This window comes from Enhydra lutris, unplaced genomic scaffold (genome assembly GCF_002288905.1).
Source record: "Enhydra lutris kenyoni isolate GAN:26980312 unplaced genomic scaffold, ASM228890v2 scaffoldscaffold47, whole genome shotgun sequence".
In the NCBI taxonomy this organism is placed as follows: Eukaryota; Metazoa; Chordata; class Mammalia; order Carnivora; family Mustelidae; genus Enhydra; species Enhydra lutris.
The window spans coordinates 14367973-14389697 of NW_019154131.1; the positions used below are offsets into that span (position 1 = coordinate 14367973).

Below are 21725 nucleotides of genomic sequence, written 5' to 3' on the forward strand. Positions count from 1 at the left end.
AATCACGGTTGGCCAAGTGGGGGTCAAGACGTGTTGTCATTGCCTGAACACGCACAAACTCTGTGGTTAATCCTGATGGGATGACTTGGCAGCTGTAATCTCCATGTTTCTGTCAACAGATCACCTAAGGATTGTCTGGAAAGGAAACATGATGCCTAGTGTCTGAACACTTTTCCTTGCAACCTCCAGGTAAGATCAAGAATGTGCTAGCATCACAATATGTACCCTAGGTTTGGAAGCATTCAGGAGTGAAGTGTAGTTAAGAAATGCTGCATCACCAGTGCCTGGTAATTAACAATACGAGGACAGCAATGACTCAGTTGAAAAATGACTAAGTAAAAGAATAGAGATTCAGAGTGTGAAGAAATTAGAAGTCTTTAATAAGTTTGTTGTGTTCCCTTTTTATGTACACACAAGAGCGATAGAAATATGTCTAAGTCTAAAAGCTCTCATTCAATAAATATTTAAAAGTTCAAAAAGATTAAAAACCTTACGAAGAGTTTAACTGGGTATATCTTTTTTTCTAATAGCAGTTCTCAACCTTTTTGATCTGAGGACTCCTTTTATACTGAAGATTGAGGATCCTAAAATTCTTTCATGTAGTAATATCAATCAGTATTTATCATATTCAAAAATATTTTTGAAAGAGAGAGAGTGCACGTGTTCTTGGGGGGGGAGGGGCAGAGGGCGAGGGAGAGAAATCTTAAGCAGGTTCCCTATCCTGCACTGAGCCCCCCGTAGGGCTTGATCTCACCACCCTGAGTCATGACCTGAGCCCAAACCAGGGGTTGGATGCTTAATGGACTGAGCCACCCAGGCACCCCTCATATTCAACATTTATTTGTTTTAATTTTAATTTTTTAAAAGATTTTATTTATTTGGGACAAAGCGAGAGAGAGAGAGAGAGAGAGAGAGAGAGAGAGGTGGGGAGGGGCAGAAGGAGAATCAGAGCTCCCAATGAGCAGGGAGCCCGATATGGGGCTTGATACCAGGACTCTGAGATCATGACCTGAGCTGAAGGCAGATGCTTAACCAATTGAGGCAATTGGGCGTCATAGTCAACATTTAAAGAGACTTTTAATACCAAAAAATACGCAAGCACAGATTCCATAAGCCGCCAGAGATAATGACACCATTCAGCCTCTGAAAAGCTCTGATGTGCACTGGGGAGAGAATGAGATCCGGAGAGGCGGATTTGTGTTGGCATGTCCACAGGAAGAGGGTTTCTACCTTGTGGATATTTATTTATTTGAGAGAGATAACATAGGCAGAGGGAGAGGGAGAAGCAGACTCATTGCTGAGGAGGGAGCCCGATGCAAGGCTTGATCCCAGAACCCTGAGATCATGACCTGAGCCGAAGGCAGAGGCTTAACCTACTGAGCCACCCAGGCAACAGATAGATTTCCACTTAAGTGCTGGAAGGAGTACAATGTGGAAAACTGGTGTTGGACCACTGGGAGTGCTGTGAGGCATGGGGAAATGAGCTGATTAAATGTCCTCTGTGGCCGTGAGGAATATTCCTCCCAACCCCCAGCTCATACCTGGTGTCCTGCAGGCCTGAGTCATTCCAACCTTAGGAGAAGGTACCCGTGAACCTGGGTTCCAGCACGGTGGAACCGGCCGTCTAGGAGGAGAACAGAGTTGGGACAGAGGAATGAAGGAGTGTGATTTGCCCCCTGGGGAAGAAAGCTGGGTTTTTCTGGAGACCAACGGAGGAGTTGGGGCTTATAGTTTCTGGAGATCTGGGGAAGCCTGCAAATGCCTGTGTGGGCATTTGCTGATGGACACTGGAGGCCAGCCAGGGTTTGCCTGGACTGTCTGGCGGAGAGAGGGCAGTCCCTGGGGAGCTCAGAGGCGGCTTTAGAGACTACAGCAGCAATGTAGTTACCAGCCAGTCTGAGATCATCCTGATGAGTTTGATTTCTAGCTCTGCCTTACTGGCTGGAATGTCATTGTCACTAGAGCCCACTTCGCAGGATCCCCCTGAGAACGTTAAGTAAGGGACACATGGAAGTTCCTCAAACAGTGCCTGGTGTATCATCAATGCTATACATATGCCATCATCTCTTGCACTTTGGATGTCCTGGAGAGGTCATACCTGCCACACCGTGTCCTCCGAGAGTTGCCATGGCTAAAGTTTCACCCTGTGTTTAATTGAAGACCAGATTAAAGCCCTAAGGCTGGAGTCCGGGGGACCAAGAGCATCCTGGAAATCGCAGAAATGCTCTACTGAACAGTGGGTGGGAGAGGCTACGGTGGGGAAGGTCATCGAGCCGGCCACTCCACCCTGTAAGGTCTTCCTGCTCTAGCCCATGGCACTGGGTCCTGCTCAGCAAACCCTCACTGACTTCAGAGGGACTGAGGGCTTTTCTTTCTTGAGTGTGAGCACCGGCGTCCCACGCAGGGCATAGCCAGATCAGTGCCAAACTCCTTGAGAGTCCACCGGGGCCTGGATCCTTCAGTGGGTGGCGGGGAGTGGTGGCGCCTGTGTGTCTGAGCCGGGGAGGTGGGCGTGGGCAGGCATGGGCAGGCACGGGGCCGACCGTCAGGGCTCCTGCCACCTGCCATATAGCACGGGTATCTGAACTTGCCCGGACCTCTGTCCGCGCTTCCGGACTGCCTCTCCTCCCACACGCATCCCGCCCCCAGGGTGGGCGTGGCCTGCTCGTACCCTCGCCTTCCCCTCCAGGGGGCGGAGCTGGGGGAGGGGTCCACGAGTGAGTCACGTCCAACAGGCGGAGCTGAGCACTAGGGGGCCGGCTGGGGAGGCGCCACATCCGGCGGCTGACTCGTTGTGTATAAAACCGAGGCCGCAGTAGTCGGCTTCCAGCAGCAGCACTGGGCTCTTTTCGGCTACGGGAGCAGTTGCTCCAATGCCCCACAGCGGCCATGAGCATCCCGCACTGGTGGGACCAGCTGCGGGCCGGCAGCTCGGAGGTGGATTGGTGCGAGGACAACTACACGATCGTGCCTGCCATCGCCGAGTTCTACAACACGGTGCGGGAGCGGGAGCGGGAGCGGGAGCGGGAGCGGGAGCGGGGATGGCAGGCGGACTGGAGGGAGGGGACCATCCCTAATCGTGGCTGCGCCGGGAACCTGGACATGGGTCCCTGCGTGTATTTGGGGTATGCTCTCTCCAGGGCCAGGGTCGATCCGTGCGCCCCCTTCTCTGCGCTCATTCCAGCTCTCCATCTGTCTGTCCTCTTCTGTCCCTATCCCGACATCTGGGCTTATTCACCCCTTGTCATTTCCTTCTGATGGCTCTATTGTCTTGTTTGACCGGCACCTGTCCCGAAGCCAGCGGTCCGCGCCAGCCCCTCACCTAGGTGGGTGACTCAGGGACTGGTGAACCCGCCGGGACAATTCCCTTCCTCCGCTAGGATCTCTGAGGCGTGACGCACTTGGGTCGCATTGTGCGGTTTCTCCCTGAATACCTGCTCTAGGAGTGGGTGGGGGGGGGGGGAGGTCCCGGGCAGGTTTCAGGGGCAGGGCCCACTGCCACCGCGCTGATTGGCCCCGCCCCGCTAACACACCAATAATAGGTCGAATTACTTTGGGCCAGAATCACGTTGTTACTTGTTCCCATGTCTTTACCTTTAGTTTACAGGCTCACTCCAGCACCCAAGTCAGCTCCCCCAGGTCTGTGCCCTCTCCAGCGATTAAGCCTGGGGAGTGAGAGGGAAGTTTGGGAGTGACTGTGTGCGTGTTTCGTGGACTTGCCTTGGTCCCACTACGGGCAGGCTGAAACTTCCCCACCGCAGTAGTGGGTGTTGCTGTTAGTATTTATGGGAGGGAAAGCTTGATGCTGGAAGGAAATGCCTTTTCTTTTCCCTGTGAGGTGGTTCAGGATTCTCAGACCAAATGGAAGACTCTGCATGGTCATTTCTGCGGCTGCCCAAATACACACAAAAACCAGGAGCTCCTGGTTTACAAGTCCCTGTGAATTTGAGGTTGTTTGTTAGGGTTTTCTCCTTGGATTTTCTGGAGAGAATGTACTTGGCATGAGTCAGTCTGGAGGGATCTCTGATGAGCTGGTCAGAGCCTTTTCATTCATTGATGATGAAACTGAACTCTAGAGAAGGGAGCAGTCATCCTCATGTTTCTGGCACAGTCCAGAAGTCTGCACTCTCCCTCCTTCCTCTCTCACAAACACTCCTGCTTCTTAATTATGACCAGGTTAGTTTTTCAAGAAAACCTACCCTCTCCTGTCCATCGATCCTGTGAAAGACTAGTGGAGGTGGCCACAGGTCACCTGTTGAACCCCTTCCTTCAGAGCGTACCCTCAGGGGTAGACAGGGGCACACAGTACTGGAGCTGGCTGGGTACTCTGAGTACCCGGTGCTCTTCAGTGTCTGTGGGTGATTAGCCTGGCTGGTCCTCCTGACAGGCCTTGTTCTTTGCAATACTCCTAAACCACAAAATTTGCTTTAGCCCATTAGAGAGCTTTAAATCTCAGAGAAGTGTTTGGTCTCCTGACTTTGTTGAGTCTGGGTCCAAAAGAGCTTAGCAAAACTGTTTCCTTCTCTCAGTTTCCTTGCCCTACTTATCTTCTGAAGCTTATCACAGGACAAACGCGTGCTTCTCTTTCTCTTGTATTGAGGAAGACTGAACATAGTTACTTGGCAATAAATAGCTTATTAAATCCTCATTGGAAGGCAGCAGGTCTAATTATCCATTTTAGAATAATCATTACTCATTACTAATTTTGAGGAAGTTTCGGGAACCGAAAATAAAAATCAGGGGATGACTGGGAGAAGGATCTAGAACCTTCTTAATGGGTCTTGGGGTAGCACATCAGTACTACAACTTACGTCACTTCTGGCTACCATTAATTGTTTGCTGGGTGTTGAAGCTTTGCTGTGTAGTGCACAATCACCCCGGGTGGTGGGCACTCGTCATTAGGTCCACTTGATAAAAGGAAGAAACCAGGGTCTAGAGAGATGATGCAATTTGCCAAGGTCAAGAAAATGGCAGAATTAGAGTTAGACCTTAGTTCATTTGACTCTTCAAAGATACTTCTCCTGAGGATGGAAATGTCACGTAGCTCCTTTTGACTTCTTTATTTTGCACAGCACAGCTGTTTATAATTCAGTCATTTTTTAACTGAAAACTCCTGCATTGGGACCATTGGATCTACAGGATAGAACTCATGATGTTGGGTATGAAAAAGTCTGTGTAGTTATTTGTTCCAGTTGTTTAAAATGTTCACCTTAAAAATAAAATTTACTTTACCAGCAAACATGGGTTTATTTTGGAGGAAGAGAAAATTGCCATTCAGGACAAGCAAGCTATAGCAAAAGCATAGGCAAGACCAATAAACAAAGGAGCGGAATGTTATCTTATGGAGAAGGAGGAAGTTGGGAGGGGTTGTTTTGAGCTGGAGAAAAGCAAAGAGTTCAGGGTGATTGTTTCTCATTGGCTGAGGGTCAGGGGTAGTGGATTTCTCTTGGGAGATACAATGTATATCTTTCCCTGTTGGGACCTGCAATAAGTTCCTTGGGGAATCTTCTGTCACCGGTCTGTCATTCACATTGAGTGGTGTGGGCTTCTCCTTCCAGCCTCCCCAGGGAGCATCCCCAGGCAACTTCAGTGAGGTTTGCACTTACTAATTTTCACAAATAGTAGCACGATCAGGGTAAAAAAAAAAATCAGAGTATGCAAGTTATAAAGTGAAAAATCTACTTTTTTGTATTATCTTTTCATACCTTTTCTCAGGCATTGTACAAAACACACGCATTTGTGTGAGTATTTAAAATACATATGTTAAATGTGTACACCCAATATCTAAGTTTTCATTCAACCCGGTTGAGATCATACTACACAGACTCCTTTCGATGTCTTACTTAATAGATCTTAGAGATGGTCCTAGATTTGGCTCAAAGTTACCTTCCTCTTTACAGTGTCTAATCGGTGTTCCATTGAATGGACTGACCGTGATTTATTTAACCACTCAATCTCTTATTGATGGACATGTAGGGCGGTTTCTGTTTTATGCTTTCGATTTGGTTTTGGAGCAGTGATGCAATGAATATCTTTATATCTGCTTCTGGATGGACTTATACAAGTACGAATCCTCTGGAGGGAATTCTGGAGGGAATTGCTAGATCAAGGAGAGAGTTTACTCAGAGACTGATAATCGTTGTTAAATGGCCCACCAGAGAGAGTACCCTGATTTATAGTATACTCGCACTGACAGGGTTTGGGTGGACAAAGCCTTTTGCTTTGGGGCCCTGCAAATCTCTGTTGCCTCAAGACTTGTCATCATCCTTTGCTTCAGCCAATCCTACATTTCCCTTCCAAGAACGTGTCATGTTCTTCCATAGCCATTTGTTTCTGCACATTTTGTACTGTTTCTTCCATCCACAAGTTTTATGGATGTGGGTTCCTTTTTATGTTTTAAGTTTCCAGGCTCTAGTCATACCAAAGAGAAGGACTCTAGAACGCACTGCTTTAGAGAAAAGTAGGGTCTGCTTTTTAACCACAGGGCTTTACTTTTGGGGACTGTCTTGCTGGGCAGTGACTCAGGGGCTCAGGAGGAAATCCACTGGTGCTGAAGAAAGTCTCGAAGCAAATTATCTGCATAAAACCAGTCCATCATCTGTTGCCTTTCCCAATGAGCTCTGCTACCCATCAAGATAAGGAAGGTAGTTCTCCTGATATGCTAAGGCCCATGTCCCCATAGGGCAGAATGACCTATATATTCTGTCTCTGTTCATGGCTAGATCTGTCTGTTTACTGGGCAGCTGCTGTGTGCGTGTCACAGAGATCACACCTGCAAACAATCTTTTGGGTGGTGATGGTCAAACCCTGAGAGGTACACAGGTTGGCAAAGGTATTATTGGTATTCCACATGGGGTTCGGGTACTGTGGAGGAATTTTGCAAGAAGTCTTCTGAGTGGGGTGGCCAACGTGTCCTCGTTTGTCCAGGCCTTGCCCGTGCCCTGGGGGACCCTCCTCAGTCCCAGGCAGGCCAGGACAGCTGGTCATCCCAAAGGCATGAGGGCAGCGATGGAATGGAGGATTAGACATCTGCATGCAGTTAAGAGGCCCAGACCTTCTACTCAGCTGGGGAATACCCCTTAGCTGTTTCTGAACCTTCTGTTCAGAAAATCTCACAGCCTGTTGCTTTGTCAGCATTTACTGTGCGCCTGGGAAAGCGCACACTCCCATGCGTTGGGAGGAGATTGCTGCCTGTTCTTGAGATTATTTTGGGGCGATGTTACGGAGGAATTCGTGGAATGAGGAACTTTCTAAGGAAATAATTAATACATTTTTAAATTGCGGTTTCCTTTTAATTAAAACAATCTGCTCTGCCGACATTAAGCTAATTAGTTCTCCAAAGCAACAACAGGCTTTAAAAAATACCCCTTGGCTGAACTATTCAACTTCAGTAACCCACACAATTGTGAGGGGAAGTTTCATTTCTCAGACGAAATGGAGCCGCTGAATGTGTGTTTTAACCAGGACTTGTTTGCTTTTCTGTATTTCTTTTGGAGTTCCTTCCTCTTTTTGTCTCGGGGAGAGAGTGTCCCTCTGATTTGGTCTTTCCCTTTTCATAGACAGAGGGCTTTAAAAGGCATGGTGGAGGTGGGCCATCATTGGGAGAAGGGCTATGAAGAGGCAATAAGGTGATTTCTGTGTCATCGGGGAGATGTCCAAATGGTGCTTCTAAGTTGAACTCCTTAATACGTGCATTTAAAAAAATGTTTGAGGTCCCATGACTTTCCTGCAGGTGTAATGAATGACTTCATATCTTTGTGAAAAGTGTGTAAATACATTTAAACGTGTTTAACACAGAAGCCAGCATTGCCCCATATGTTACCCAGAATTTACATACAAACTTGAAAAGGCAAAAACAAGTGAAGAACACGCGTTGACAAAGCCGGCGCGGGGGGACAGCTTAGCGGATGCTGTACTTGGCTGGAGCAAGGGAGATTGCAAGGGTTTGAGGCAATGAAGACGAGGTAAAAAGCAAAATGTGTCCTGCCCCCACCCCCACCGCTGACATTGTAGGAGAGGCTGGTCCCTGGGGCTCCTTCCCCTGGGGAAGGACTAGATAACGCCCCCACATGTGGCACGTACAGCAAGTGAGGTCAGTCTCTCTGAACTAAGAGGAGGAGTTTGGCGCAGCCTGTGGTCGGCCTGTTGTTGAAGAAGAGGAGTAGTAGAGCGATGATGTTCTAATACGCGATATGTATGCATTCACATAAATGCAAGGAAAGGGACTTGAAGACTGTGAACCCGAGGGCAACGGGGAACCCCCTGGAGCAGGATGGCAAGGAGACTTGAAACAAAATTACAGAACGGAACAGGAGAACACGTTTATGTCTAAAAGGAGAAAGATCAGTTTTTGAGTTATCTCTGGTATAATAATTCCATTTTCTCCTTCTCCCCCTTTCATTCCCTCTCTGCTCCTGGAAAGGAGAGCCGCATTTAAATCATATCACAGGTGCACAATGCAGGGATGAGTCAGAATTTTTAGAGAACCAGCGAAGAGTTCAGCCAAGGAGGTCAGAGTGTAGCTGGAGGGAAGGGGGCCTTTGGAGGGGAAAATCAGCTCTGGGCCGTGGAAAACAGCTTAGGGCCCGCCCCTGCTCTGTGGGTGATGGGCCAGCCTGCAGAGCCCTTCTGGATGCTCATGCATTGCCCCTTGTAAAACGAAGGATGGTCTTGAAACACTCTCATTTTTACTCCTGAAGAACTCTCGTTCTTTAAAGGACTCCTTGGAAAGTCAAAGGCTGGGATAGTCAAACAACAGCTTACTGCTGACAATGTATGCGGACCCTCGGCCCAGTTCCTCCTTACCTGCTGCTTAGTGACTGAGAGTGGCCCTGTTTCTAAGCTTGGAGACTGCACCCTGGCTGGGACATCTGACACCATTTATCCAAACCCTCACCCTGGGCTGCAAGTAGCTTATGGGCCTTTCCAGTGAGAAGGAGGAAAAGATCCCCCTCAGCAGATGAACTAGAAGGAAGGTACCCTTTTCTGTACAATGGGGTAGCCCCACTGGGGATTTCAGGCTTCAATCTTAACCCCCATCCTGCATCCATCCCGCCCCGACACAGGATCTGGTTCTCCACTTGCCACTGACTGAATTCCCTCCTCTCTTCCCTGCCTTTCTAAAAGTGGTGTCCCTTATAACCTTTCCTGCTCCCAGATGTTGAAAGAGGCCTGCCTGCCTAGGTCACTGACTGTCCCAGTCTTTACTGGTCTGCCTCAGGGGTCTGGTGTTGCTGATGTGTTTGGTTTAGTTGTGCACATGCACATTTTCCTACGTCTGGTAAAGCTTTTCTACCCAGGCTCCTTTAGTTCAACTCAGAGACCCACCCTCACGGTTCTCGTGGGGCTCCCTCTGTGTTGTTCAGCAGCGGGGACTGGACTGGTCTTTGGAAAGAGCCCAGGCCCTTGATTTTCTGGACTTCATCTGCCCCAGCCTCCTACCTGTGAAAGTTTTTTTCTAGTCTTTTTTTTTGTGGAATCCTCCTACCCTTCCCCAGCGGTGTTGCTCAGTTCGACTTAGTTGTGGTTTTCCCATTCTGCACGCTTCCTCTGCCTCCTGTCATTTAGGAGTCACAGTTAGAAAGGAAACTTCAAAAGCCGAATGTCCCCACCACTTTGTACCTTGGAGGATGGCCTTCATTAAGAACAAAAACAACCGGAAAATAACACACGTTGGCAGAGTGGTAGAGCTATGAGAACCCTTGTACAGGGCTGGTGGAAAGGTAACATGGTCCAGCCATGGTGGGAAACAGCTTGGCGGTTCCTCAGTAAGTTAAACATGGAGTTACCATGGGATCCAGCAATGCCAGCTTGGGCATGTACCCAGAAGAAAACAAGTACGTGAATGTTCATAGCAGCCCCGTTCGCAACAATCCATTAATGAGGGAACAGATAAACAATGTGGTCTTCGGATGAAGGAATATTATTTGGCCATGAAAAAGCAGGAAGTACTGAACGCACCACAATGTGGATGAACCGTAGACACGTTGTACTAAGTGAAAGAAACCAGACACAAAGGTCATAGACTGTGTGACTCCGCTCTCATGAAATACCCAGAATAAGGTACACTCATAGACACAGAAAGCAGATCAACAGTTTCCAGGGGCTGGGCTGGGGGGTAGGGAGGGAGTGGAAAGTACCTGCTTAATGGGTGTAGGATTTCTCTTTGGGGTGATGAAAGATTTTAGAGCTAGACGGAGGTGATGGTTGCATATTCTGAGGGCATATAATGACATAGAATTGTACACTTTAAAATGGTTAATTTTATGTGATGTGAATTTTGCCTCGATTTAAAAAAAATTGGGAGGGGGAAAAAACAGGAGTTGGTTGTGACCTCCTAGAAACAAGAAGACAAAAGAATACATTAAAAAAACCCTAGAGCTGAGGTTCCAGAGTTATGCTGACCTGTACGGTCATCCCTGGGCATTTGCAGATGTTGAGCACATGGAGTTTGGCTGGTCCACATAGAGACGGGCTGTAAGTGTGAAGTTCACCCTGGACTTCAAAGCTTTATGTGAAAATAAATGGAATGGAATGGAAAATACCTCATTAATGATATTTAAATAGTGATTAAGTGTTGAAATGACAATTTGAATATATTAGAGAAGATAAGTTTATTTTTTGAAAAGCCAAATGCCACCCTCCACCAAGATAATAGGCTTAAATCCACACTAAAATCTGAAAGTTTGATCTTTACCTAAAAGTAGGTTTGATTAGGGGAAGAAACTGACAAGGGCAGGCACAGGAAACTAGGAAGCATCCTGCCTTGTGAGGAAAAAAGCTGGCCTTGCTAGCAGAAATTTTGGGGAGCTGGAATGTCTAGTCCTTGCTTCCATATTAAACTTTATTTTTTACTGTTACTTAGTGTAGGCCTTACTTTTAAAAACATATGTTCAAGTAGAGCAAAAGGCTTTATAGGTAGTCTTGTGCAGAAAAAGAAGATTCTTGGAATCTAGACAGGGGGCTGGGCAGCCTTCGTAGCTCGATCATGGGAGTAGGTGTAAAAATGCTGCGAAGAGACAGGAAGAAGCCCCCAAATGGCCATTAAAGAAGGCTTAAATTTCCCCGTATTTGCAGTTAAAATATAAAAAATACATACATACATATATACATAAATAAAAGATGTAACAGCTTGAGCAAGATGTGTGGCCACATCCATCACAGTTTGGAAGAAGGGTCATATCTGGAACACGCTGCTTTGTTTCTTTGCCCTTTTACTTAATATTCATCTTTTCATTTTACATCCCCCTCTCCCTCCCCCAGATCAGCAACGTCTTATTTTTCGTTTTACCGCCCATCTGCATGTGCTTATTTCGCCAGTACGCAACATGCTTCAACAGTGGCATCTACCTAATATGGACGCTCTTAGTTGTAGTGGGTAAGTGGATTCGTGTTGGAGCAGGGGCCGAAAGGGAGGAAATGGAATTCTGCACACTTCCTGTCCTAGTTGAACATTATGTTTTTGTAAACCAGAGTCACCCTGACGTCTCCGTGAACTTTTATTTTGCTTTGACGCCCGAAGGAGGACGCTTTTGAACACGGGCTGCATACCGGGGTGACTCTAATGATCACTTCATGGCTTACTTCTGTAACCCTGTTGGTGCTGTGCCAGCGCCATTTTCTGAGGACTTCGGAAGAAAATCACACACACACAAAGATTGAACTCTGATGAGACTTTAGTCTAATGGATCAAAACAAAAAAAGAAAATTCTCTATGTTTGATCTTTCATTGTTCTGGGAAATGTTTGTATAATTTCCATTTCCTTCCACAGGCAGATTGGGAATTCTTAACAGTGAGAGAATGTTGACTTTTATTGACTGCCTCTTCCCCTGAAGCCTCCAAGGAGGAGGACAGTGTTTAACTGTGGCATTATTCGAGTTCTGATGTGCTGACCTTGGGGCCCTGCTTGAAATCCTCTTTCTAGGCTTCAAGTCTGCATGCCTAGGGGGTGTGTGTTTCTTCCTTCAGCTGCTTCTTTCAGTGAGAGTGTGATCTGGCGATTGTGACAGTGGTTGGTTGAATGGCTGGCCTGTGTTGAATTTGTGAGTCTCTTCTTCTGTGGTGACCTTTTTTTACTGGTTGTCATTGATTCTAGGAATTGGATCCGTCTACTTCCACGCAACCCTAAGTTTCTTGGGTCAGATGCTCGATGAACTTGCAATCCTTTGGGTTCTGATGTGTGCTCTGGCCATGTGGTTCCCCAGAAGGTATCTACCAAAGGTCTTTCGGAACGACAGGTAAGCTTGTGCTACAGTTTTGTATTTACTGCTGAGTGCAGTACCCAGTGTCAGGAAAACAGCAGGCAACGGAGCCTCACCTGTGATGAGCTTATCAGATACTTGTTTAATGTCCACTCTTTATTCTGTCAGACCGTAAACTGATGAAAGAGGGAATTTTAATATGCTTGGTGAAGAATTGATGGGATATTAGGGATAAAAAGTCAAATGTCTCCCTCATAGGATATGAACAAAAATGGAAAGATTTTCAATGGGGGAGAAGTTACTGAGTGGTAGTTCAAAGACCTTTGATTTTCTGCTAGAACATTTCCTTGAGTCCAGTCCAGTTCTTTTTTTTTTTTTTTAAAGATTTTTATTTTTTATTTATTTCACAGAGAGAGATCACAAGTAGGCAGAGAGGCAGGCAGAGAGAGAGATAGAGGAGGAAGCAGGCTCCCCGCTGAGCAGAGAGTCCGATGCGGGACTCGATCCCAGGACCCTGAGATCATGACCTGAGCCGAAGGCAGAGGCTTAACCCACTGAGCCACCCAGGCGCCCCTCCAGTCCAGTTCTTTAACTTGATAAGTTTCTAGAAGAATTCCAGTAAGGAATTGGTTCTTGAAGCTGTAGATCCCGTGGTTGTCAAATGGTATTGGTTTTACTTCTGCTAAGATCTAAACACACACGCACACGCACACACACACACACACACACTCACCCCTCCAACCTGGAAATCCAGAATTTCAGGAAGGGATGCGTTTCAGTGTCTGTTGTGAGGCTTAAATGGTTATTTATCCAGTAAATATTTTTTTAAACACTTAATATGCATTTTTTTCTAGGCACTGGGATATAGCAGTAAATAAAACAGTGAAGTCTCTACCTTTGGTGAGCTCATACTGAAGTTGGGAAGCCTATAAATCAATGAACAAAGAAACAATGCAATGTTAGGATAAGTGCTACAGTTAAAAAATGAAGCTGGACGGGGTAGACGTGACATAGGGTGCTCATTTGGAGTTTGGTGAGGGAAAGCCTTTCTGAGGAGCTGTATGAGGTTTGTCAATATCTGAAGGAACCAGAGAGAGTCAACCTCATAAAGATGAGAAATGCTTCTAGAACATATGACCCACATATATTTCTTTGTAGGACACTATGTTTTATATGGACCCATATGTGTATGGATAAATAGTCTAAACATGGATTCAGTTAAGCAAGCTGTGTGTACCCGGGGAAGAGCTATACTAGGAGAAAAAAAGAACTCCCTACAGTTTTCCTGGTGCTGTGAAGAGGAAGAGGAATTTTGGAGCTATTAAAGCCAAAGGCTGTTCTCTGTGGATGGAGGTCGGGAAGTGCCTATAAAACATGCTGGCTGCAAAAAGCACATGGTAGAACTGTGTGGGGGATATATATAATAATTTTAGAACAAATTAGCTAATTTTTTTTCGAGTTTATGACTGTGTGTGTGCACAGAAATGCCTAGTATAGGGCACCTGGGTGGCTCAGTCGGTTAAGCGTCTGCCTTCAGCTCAGGTCAGGATCCCAGGGTCCTGGGATCAGGTCCTGTCTCGGGCTCCCTGCTTGGTAGGAAGCCTGCTTCTCCCTCTCCTATTCCCCCAGCTTGTGTTCCCTCTCTTGCTGTGTTTCTCTCTGTCAAATAAATAATAAATAAAATCTTCAAAAAAAAAAAAAAGAAAGAAAGAAAAGAAATGCCTAGAGGAGGAGGATAAACAACCACTAACATTGGCTATTCTTAGGAATCGGGGAGGGAGTCGGGGAGAGATCTTCCACTTTTGCCTTTAATCTACTATTGTGCAGTTTTGTTTTGTTTTTTTTAAACAAAAAGCACATGTTACTTTTTAATACTAAAAATGTGCTTTTCAACAAGGTAGGGAGAAAACATACTTCAGGTGAAGTAGCTGTATGGTGTTCATTGTACAGAGCAGGATTTGAATTACATAGTATTTTCTTTGAGTATCATGGAGCAGATAAAGAATCCTCAAGATTACTTATCCAAAAAACTAGAGTGAGCAAGCCAGCTGTTGACAAGAGGGGACAAGAAGGGCGTTCCTGGTCTCAGGAGAAACATGGTCTCCCTTGGCTGTGGCCTTCTCCTCAGTGGAGGGAGGAGGCTCAGTGTGTGGCAGGTTGGCTTGGGTGGTCTACAGTTCCTTATCTTGTGCTTTCTTGTCTGGCTTCAGGAGAATGAGTGGGGGTGCTTAGGAAGCCTGGTGAGGTGGAGAAGGGGGGCAGGGTGAGGGCAGAGGCAGGCAGTGCCAAGTAGCGTCATGAGGGGACTTCACAGGCAGGGGCTCTTGGGCTCTGGTGGAGGAACATCATTTACCTTGGCTTTTCCTGTCATGCTGGAAGGTGGCCACCAGTTTCCTCCATCCCTGCCCTTAGCCTGGTGGGTGATAGGCAGAGAGTTGAGGAACCTCTTTGCTCTTAGATCTGATCTTTCAAGTCCTGGGAGCTGAGTGGGAAGCCACAGACTGGAGAATGGTTTTGTTCGTGGCACTCTGGGGATGCCACTTGAAATTCCACGTGACTGTTTTTAGTGTGTTCGTAGTACAGAACTTTTTTCTTTTTCATTTTTCTTCTTCTTCTTCTTCTTACTTTTTTTAAGTAGGCTCCACACCCAACAGGGAGCACAACACAGGGCTTGAACTCAGGACCCTGATTTCCAGACCTGAGCTGAGATCAAGAGTAGGATGCTTAACCACCAACTGAGCCACCCAGGCAGCCCCTGTCTTTTTCATTTCTTGAAGTGAGGAGCGAGGGAATGTTACGAGCCAGAGAAAAGAAAATGGGATAATGGATGTAATTTCAAAGCTTACCAACTTTATTTTTATTTTTTTTTTAGATTTTTTTTTAATTTATTTATTTGACAGAGATTGCAAGTAGGCAGAGAGGCAGGCAGAGAGAGAGGAGGAAGCAGGCTCCCTGCTGAGCAGAGAGCCCGATGTGGGGCTCGATCCCAGAACCCTGGGATCATGACCTGAGCCGAAGGCAGAGGCTTTAACCCACTGAGCCACCCAGGCGCCCCCAAAGCTTACCAACTTTAATAATGAAACCAAACCATGGGACAGAGAGGTGACTGCTTGGGACCCTTCTATGGCTGGCATCATTTGTCTGGGAAGACGTGACCCCACTGTCTTCAGCTTGGGAAGAGTCCTTTGGAGCCCTGAGCACCACAGAGGTCAATGTCCCTGGCTTTGGTGACTCCCTGGCTTTGAATCCTAGCTTCCCTGCTTACAAACGATGTGACTTGTCCTGCCTCTTTCGCTTTCTGTTTCCTCATTTGTCAAATTAAATAATCCTCTCATGAGAGGCTCTTGCTGGGCACCCTGGAGCACTAGAAACATGGTGGGTGCTCAGAGTTCGCTTCCAGTACTGCCAGTAGCGCATGGAGATTTCTGCCTGGCATTTCTTTCTTTCTTTCTTTTTTTTTTTTTAAAGATTTTATTTATTTATTTGGCAGACAGAGATCACAAGTAGGCAGAGAGGCAGGCAGAGAGAGAGAGAGGAGGAAGCAGGCTCCCCGCTGAGCAGAGAGCCCGATGCGGGACTTGATCCCAGAACCCTGAGATCATGACCTGAGCCAAAGGCAGAGGCTTAACCCACTGAGCCACCCAGGTGCCCCCTGCCTGGCATTTCTGACATATACACACACGTTGAAGGAAAAAATGGGAACTGTAGATGCAGATGAAGAAAAGGCGTGTGTTACAGGAAAGCAGCACACGATACATAAGGATTTCAGCTCTATTGGTCCACCTTTAACTTGCCAGTGACAGGGGGAGCAAGACGACCAAACCCCTTTTTGTGGGCCTCACTGCCCATGACAGGGGGACAGCTCTGAGTCCAAGTGGCAGCCAGACCAAACACTTATGTCAAAACAAGGGTTTCTGTAGACCAGGGGTCGTGTGGCTTAGCTGTCCAAGTTTACCAGTTAATGTCTCTTTTTGTGACCTACACTTTGCTGGAATATTTTTTTCTTTCTTTCTTTTTTTTTTTTTTAAAGATTTTATTTATTTATTTGTTTTTAAGATTTTATTTATTTATTTGACAGACAGAGATCACAAGTAGGCAGAGAGGCAGGCAGAGAGAGAGCAAGGGAAGCCGACTCCCTGCTGATCAGAGAACCCGATGTGGGGCTCAATCCCAGGACCCTGGGATCATGACCTGAGCCGAGGGCAGAGGCTTTAACCCACTGAGCCATCCAGGCGCCCCTGCTGGAATATTTCTAAAAACACATTAAAAGTAGTTCCCATGTGAGATTCCTGGAGAAGGGGCAGCAGAGCGTGATGGCTGAGTGTATCCGACAGACATGGCTTTGGGTAATAGATTTTTGTTTTTTTTTAATTTTTAAATTTTTTTTAAGATTTTATTTATTTGTTTGACAGAGATCACAAGCAGGCGGGGGGGGGTGGGGGTGGCGGAGAAGCAGGCTCCCCACTGAGCAGAGAGTCCGATGCGGGGCTTGATCCCAGGACCCTGAGATAATGACCTGAGCTGAAGGCAGAAGCTCAACCCACTGAGCCACCCAGGCACCCCCCCCCACCTTTTTTTAAAAGCTGGTACCTCATTGTGCTTATCTGTAAACTGCAGATATTAAGAGTACCTTATGGAGCTGGAAATCTAGGGGGAGATCCTAGAAGGTGTATAGTATCTTGTCCAGAGTAAGGACTCCGTAAGGGCTAGCGGTTATTAGGAGTGGCTAATATGGATAAGTGTTTTGAAAAATGTCTAGAACAGCAGGGCAATTATTAAAGTTTACCATATAAATAGGAGTAATTGGTCAGTTAAAAAAAAATTCTTCTATCTTGCCTAGAATGTCCTAAGAATCGTCATACATTCAGCTGTTGATGATTATTAGTAATGTTTAGACATTTTTGTTGTGAGGAAAAAAAAAACTCCCTTGAAAAAAGAACTATGATGGGTGAATTGTTTCCATTTCTTATAGATTTATCCTGCTGTGATTTTTACGATTTTGCCCTCACTTTATAACCCCATCCAGTTTTTGAGTCCCGAATTACCAGGCTGGGGTCTGGCCATGTGGCTCATTTAGCTGGATGACTGGGGACCTGGGCCTTGGACTCTCTGGGCCTTATCAGTTCCTTCCTTAGAAAAGGACATGGAGGGACCTGCCAGGACCAGATGCTGTAATCCTGTAACTGTCATGGGCAGGGGTTGTTCTACATAGATTACATTTTAGTCCTAAAAGTTAGTTTAAAGCCATGGGATTTTTTTTTTAAAGATTTTATTCATTTATTTATTTGAGAGAGAGAGAGAGAGAGAAGGAGAAGGGGAAGGTGAGAGGGAGAAGCAGACTCCCTGCTGAGCTGGGAGCCCAATGTGGGACTCTATCCTGGCACGCTAGGATCATGACCTGAGCAGTTGCTCTACCAACTGAGCCACCCTAAAGGCACCGTAAAGCCGTGGATCTTAACCAGGGACAGTTCCATTCCTTGAGGGACATCTGGGAAGTTTGTGAACAGGTTTTGGTGGTTGCCATGATGGAGGTTTTATCATCCGTGAAATCCGTTTCACTTTGGAAGAGTAAAGGGGGCATTACCAGGTATTTGCTGCAGAAAAGGAGCACAGGGTCTGACAGGGTTGCAAACCTCTGCTCTAAAGGGTGGCTCCTGGAAGCACCAGCAGCAGCTTTGTTATGTTATGTTGATGGTGTTGGCTGTTTTGATTTGGGGAAATCGAGGAAGCCGGGGTGATCGGGGTACCCTGACCTGGTGTTCCACTTCGAGCCCATAATGGGCTGGAAGGTGGAGAGCCCGACCAGAGACCAGGGGTTGCCAGGTGTCACCGACATGACAGCATTCTGTCAGAACGCCACGCTCCTTTGTATGGCCAGCTCTCTTGTCCCCAGGACCTCAGGTGACTCGGGTCAGGTGGGCTGTCTCTGTGGCTTGTGTGGACTTCTGCCGGTTGCAGTGTTGTCTGCGTGGCCGCCTTTGTGAAGTGCATTCCTCTGCAACCTCTGGACCGATGTGGGCGGTGTCTGGCTCTGTTCTCCTTAAAGCAAATTGGGTCAAGCTTGCTGCCTTTGAACTGTTTGGTAATACCCTCCAGAGCCTTTGGGGATTGCTACACCAGCCCCGTCAGGTTTTCCCTGAGAGGAGCTATTATTCACAATAACACTATTTAAAATAGCATTTACTCTCAAACACTGGGAATGGTAACAGTTAATAGTGGATTTTATTAGCACATGCCATGTACCAGGCACTATGTTGAGGGCTTTAATGTTTCTAGAAACACCATGGGGTAGCGGGTCTTCATTTTCATATGGGAAACACAAGGTTTGGAGGGTTTCAGAACTTGCCAAGAGGTACCACAGCTACTAAGTGATGAAAGCAGCAAGCGAACCCACATCTGTTAGCTGGAAAATCTGTGCTTACATCACTGTTGCCTTCACTAACTCTTGAACCGTTGATCTAAAGAATTAATGCAACTTACAAGCTTTTTTTTTTTTAATTTATTTATTTGACAGAGAGATCACAAGTAGGCAGAGAGGCAGGCAGAGAGAGAGTGGGGGAAGCAGGCTCCTCGCGGAGCAGAGAGCCCGATGTGGGGCTCAATCCCAGGACCCTGAGATCATGACCTGAGCCAAAGGCAGAGGCTTTAACCCACTTAGCCACCCAGGCGCCCCTACAAGTGGTTTTTGTTTTGTTCTTTTTTTTTTTTTTTTCCTGTTTATCCAGTCTAAAAAGGCTGAAAAGCTCAGTATAGATTATAGAACCTGAAAAACCCAGTGAAAGAGTTATTGTGGGTCTCCAAGGGCCATTTGCAATGATGGGGGAGGGGGCGGGGTGTGGGGTGGGAGGGGAGCTGCGGGCTGTCATCCTCCGGCTGGAGCAGATAGCCTTTCCTCCAGTAACTTAGGATGCCAGCCAAGGCCAGGAGGAAAACACGATTCTCCTGAGGATTTGCTGCCTGGACTCTTTCCTGCATTCGTATTTTTTCTCTGGTTGAAGTTCAGGGGTACAATTCTTGTTCATTCCGGTCAGAAAGCTGGCAGCTTGATCAATGATTTCCTGCACCTTGATGATAAATGGTTTTCCTCTTTAAGAGATAAATTTGTATTTTGGAGGTTTCAGTGTACTTTGATTTCTTTATAATGGAATTTCATTCAAATGAGTTTCCCAACTGTGACCTGTTCCAGGGCTTGTGGCCAAAGTAAATTGCCAAAGTAAACTGTGCTAATGAGGAATAAAAGAAACTTCAGGAAAATCATGTGCTCCTAAATTTCAGTCATGGATGAGACCTTGGGGATCATCTAGTACAGCCTTTTCATTTTATAGATAAGGAAATGGAGTCCCAGGGAGAGAAGAAGGAGCATGTCCAGGATCACGTCGCCACTTCTGGCTCTTTCTACTGAAAGTACATCCACTGAAGGGTGTGGGGATGGTATTTTCTTGCTTCCTTTTTTTGTAATACTTTATTTATTTGAGAGAGAGAGGAGGAGAGAGCATGCACAACATGCGTACATGTCCAAGAGTGAGGGGAAGGACAGAGGAGGAGGGGGAGGAACAGAGGAGGAGGGAGAAGAACCAGTAGACCCCCTGCTGAGCATGGAGCCCCACTGGGGGCTCAGGGGCTCATTCTCCCGACCCAGAGATCATGACCTGAGCAGGAATCAAGAGTTGCCTGCTTAATGCACTGAGCCACCTAGGCGTGCAGATTTTTTCTTTTAAACTAGGGAACATTGTGGTTGGTAAATGGTCCCTGTTTTCCTTATAAAGCTCCTCCAGGTTCACCTTGTGGAACGGAAACTGGCAGGCTGGGTCCTGCAAGCCAGAAGGGTCCACTGCCTGCTTTTGCAAATCAAGTTTTATTGGCGCACAGGGGCGCCTGGGCGGCTCAGTGGGTTAAAGCCTCTGCCTTTGGCTCAGGTCATGGTCCCAGGGTCCTGGGATCGAGCCCCGCATCGGGCTCTCTGCTCAGCGGGAAGCCCGCTTCCTCCTCTCTCTCTCTGCCTGCCTCTCCACCTACTTGAGATCTCTGTCTGTCAAGTAAATAAATAAAATCTTTAAAAAAAAAAAAGTTTTATTGGCGCACAGCCACGCCCATTCCCTTCCCGCCCGTCCACAGGGGCAGACTTGGGGAGCTGTGGAGGTCCTAGGACCTGCAAAACCCAAACCGTTCCCGCTCTCACCCTTTACAGAAAGCCTTTGCTAGAACCTGCTGTACAACTTCTGAAAAACATATAGAAAAACAAGGAACACTAAGAAAACAGTTATCCATGTCTGACCCTCGGGGACTTAGATGGATTCTCATTTTACCATTGTTCTGGCTAAATGGCTGTCAAATTTGTGGTTATTTCCTAAGGATGAACTGCTAGAGGTGGAATTCCTGAGTCCGTGAGTGGGAATGGGTTTGAGACTCCTGGCACTCAGGGCACAACTCACTTCTCAGCTCACTCTCCTGCCTGCGGGTCCTGCGCTCGGCCAGCGTTCAGCAGACCCACCAGAGCTCCTTGGCTAACTGTTTGGTTTACTTTCATTGATTCAGGGGCAGGTTCAAGGCAGTGGTCTGCGTCCTTTCTGCGGTGACGACATGCCTGGCGTTCGTCAAACCCGCCATCAACAACATCTCTCTGATGACTCTCGGGGTTCCTTGTACCGTGCTGCTCGTTGCAGAGCTAAGGAGGTGGGTGCCTTTGTTCTTCTCCCCTAGCCCCTGACTGTCCCTGGGTTGGGAACACAACAGCTTCTTTGTTTTTTGGGATTTTTTTGTTTGTTTGTTTTAGATTTATTTATTTGCGAGAGAGAGAGCGCACAAACAGGGGCAAGGAAAGAGGGGGAGGGAGAATCCCAAGCAGACTCCCTGCTGAGCTCAGAGCCCGACGCGGGGCTCGATCTCATGACCCGGAGATCATGACCTGAGCTGAAACTGAGAGTCAGATGCTTAACCGACCGCACCACCCAGGCGCCTGGCTTCTGTTTTTTGTTTGCTTATGGCTTTGGTTTTGGGTTTTGTTTTTTTATTGCCCTCAAGTGTGGAAGAGGCGTTTAACTCTTCATGTAGAGTTAGTTCCTGACTGTCGGGTTGGGAGCACATTGGATGGTTTAGCTCAAAATGTTAATGATCGCACCTCCAGAAAGAGGCAAGCAGCTGGTTCGTAGGTGCAGTGCACTAGCTCGCTGAGCAGGAACATCTCAAGGACGTGGCGGGTGCCTAGGCGAGCCTGCAAGACTTAATTCTGTACAAAGAATAGATTTATTCAGAGGAGATGACCAGGGAGAAAAGTCCTAATGAGGCTGTTGCATTCACACACACAAAGAAATGTCTATATATAAGGCACCAAGGACTCCAGGCACAATACCGTGGACGGCGCTAGTCTCTCTGACACTTAGTGTCTTAGTTACAGCCTCTCCAGTAAAGCCTTCGCTATTTGCGTAAGGATTTTCCTTTGGGAAGTTGTATGCTCAAGTTCAGGTTGATATCCAGAAACAATTTAGCCTTGTGTGTACATGACCTCTCCTCTAACCCCAAAATGC

General features: G+C 46.9%; 1 protein-coding gene across 1 annotated transcript in view; it reads left to right on the forward strand.

The window, feature by feature from the left end:
- The first annotated feature begins 2761 nt into the window (after positions 1–2761).
- The window catches only part of LOC111156598 (alkaline ceramidase 2), a 31104-nt gene continuing 12140 nt past the window's right edge, over positions 2762–21725 (forward strand). The window contains exons 1-4 of the mRNA XM_022517587.1: positions 2762–2997; positions 11263–11377; positions 12096–12237; positions 20737–20874. Of these exons, the coding sequence (XP_022373295.1) occupies positions 2890–2997; positions 11263–11377; positions 12096–12237; positions 20737–20874 (503 nt within the window). The 5' untranslated portion in view covers positions 2762–2889. The remainder of the gene's footprint in view (positions 2998–11262; positions 11378–12095; positions 12238–20736; positions 20875–21725) is intronic.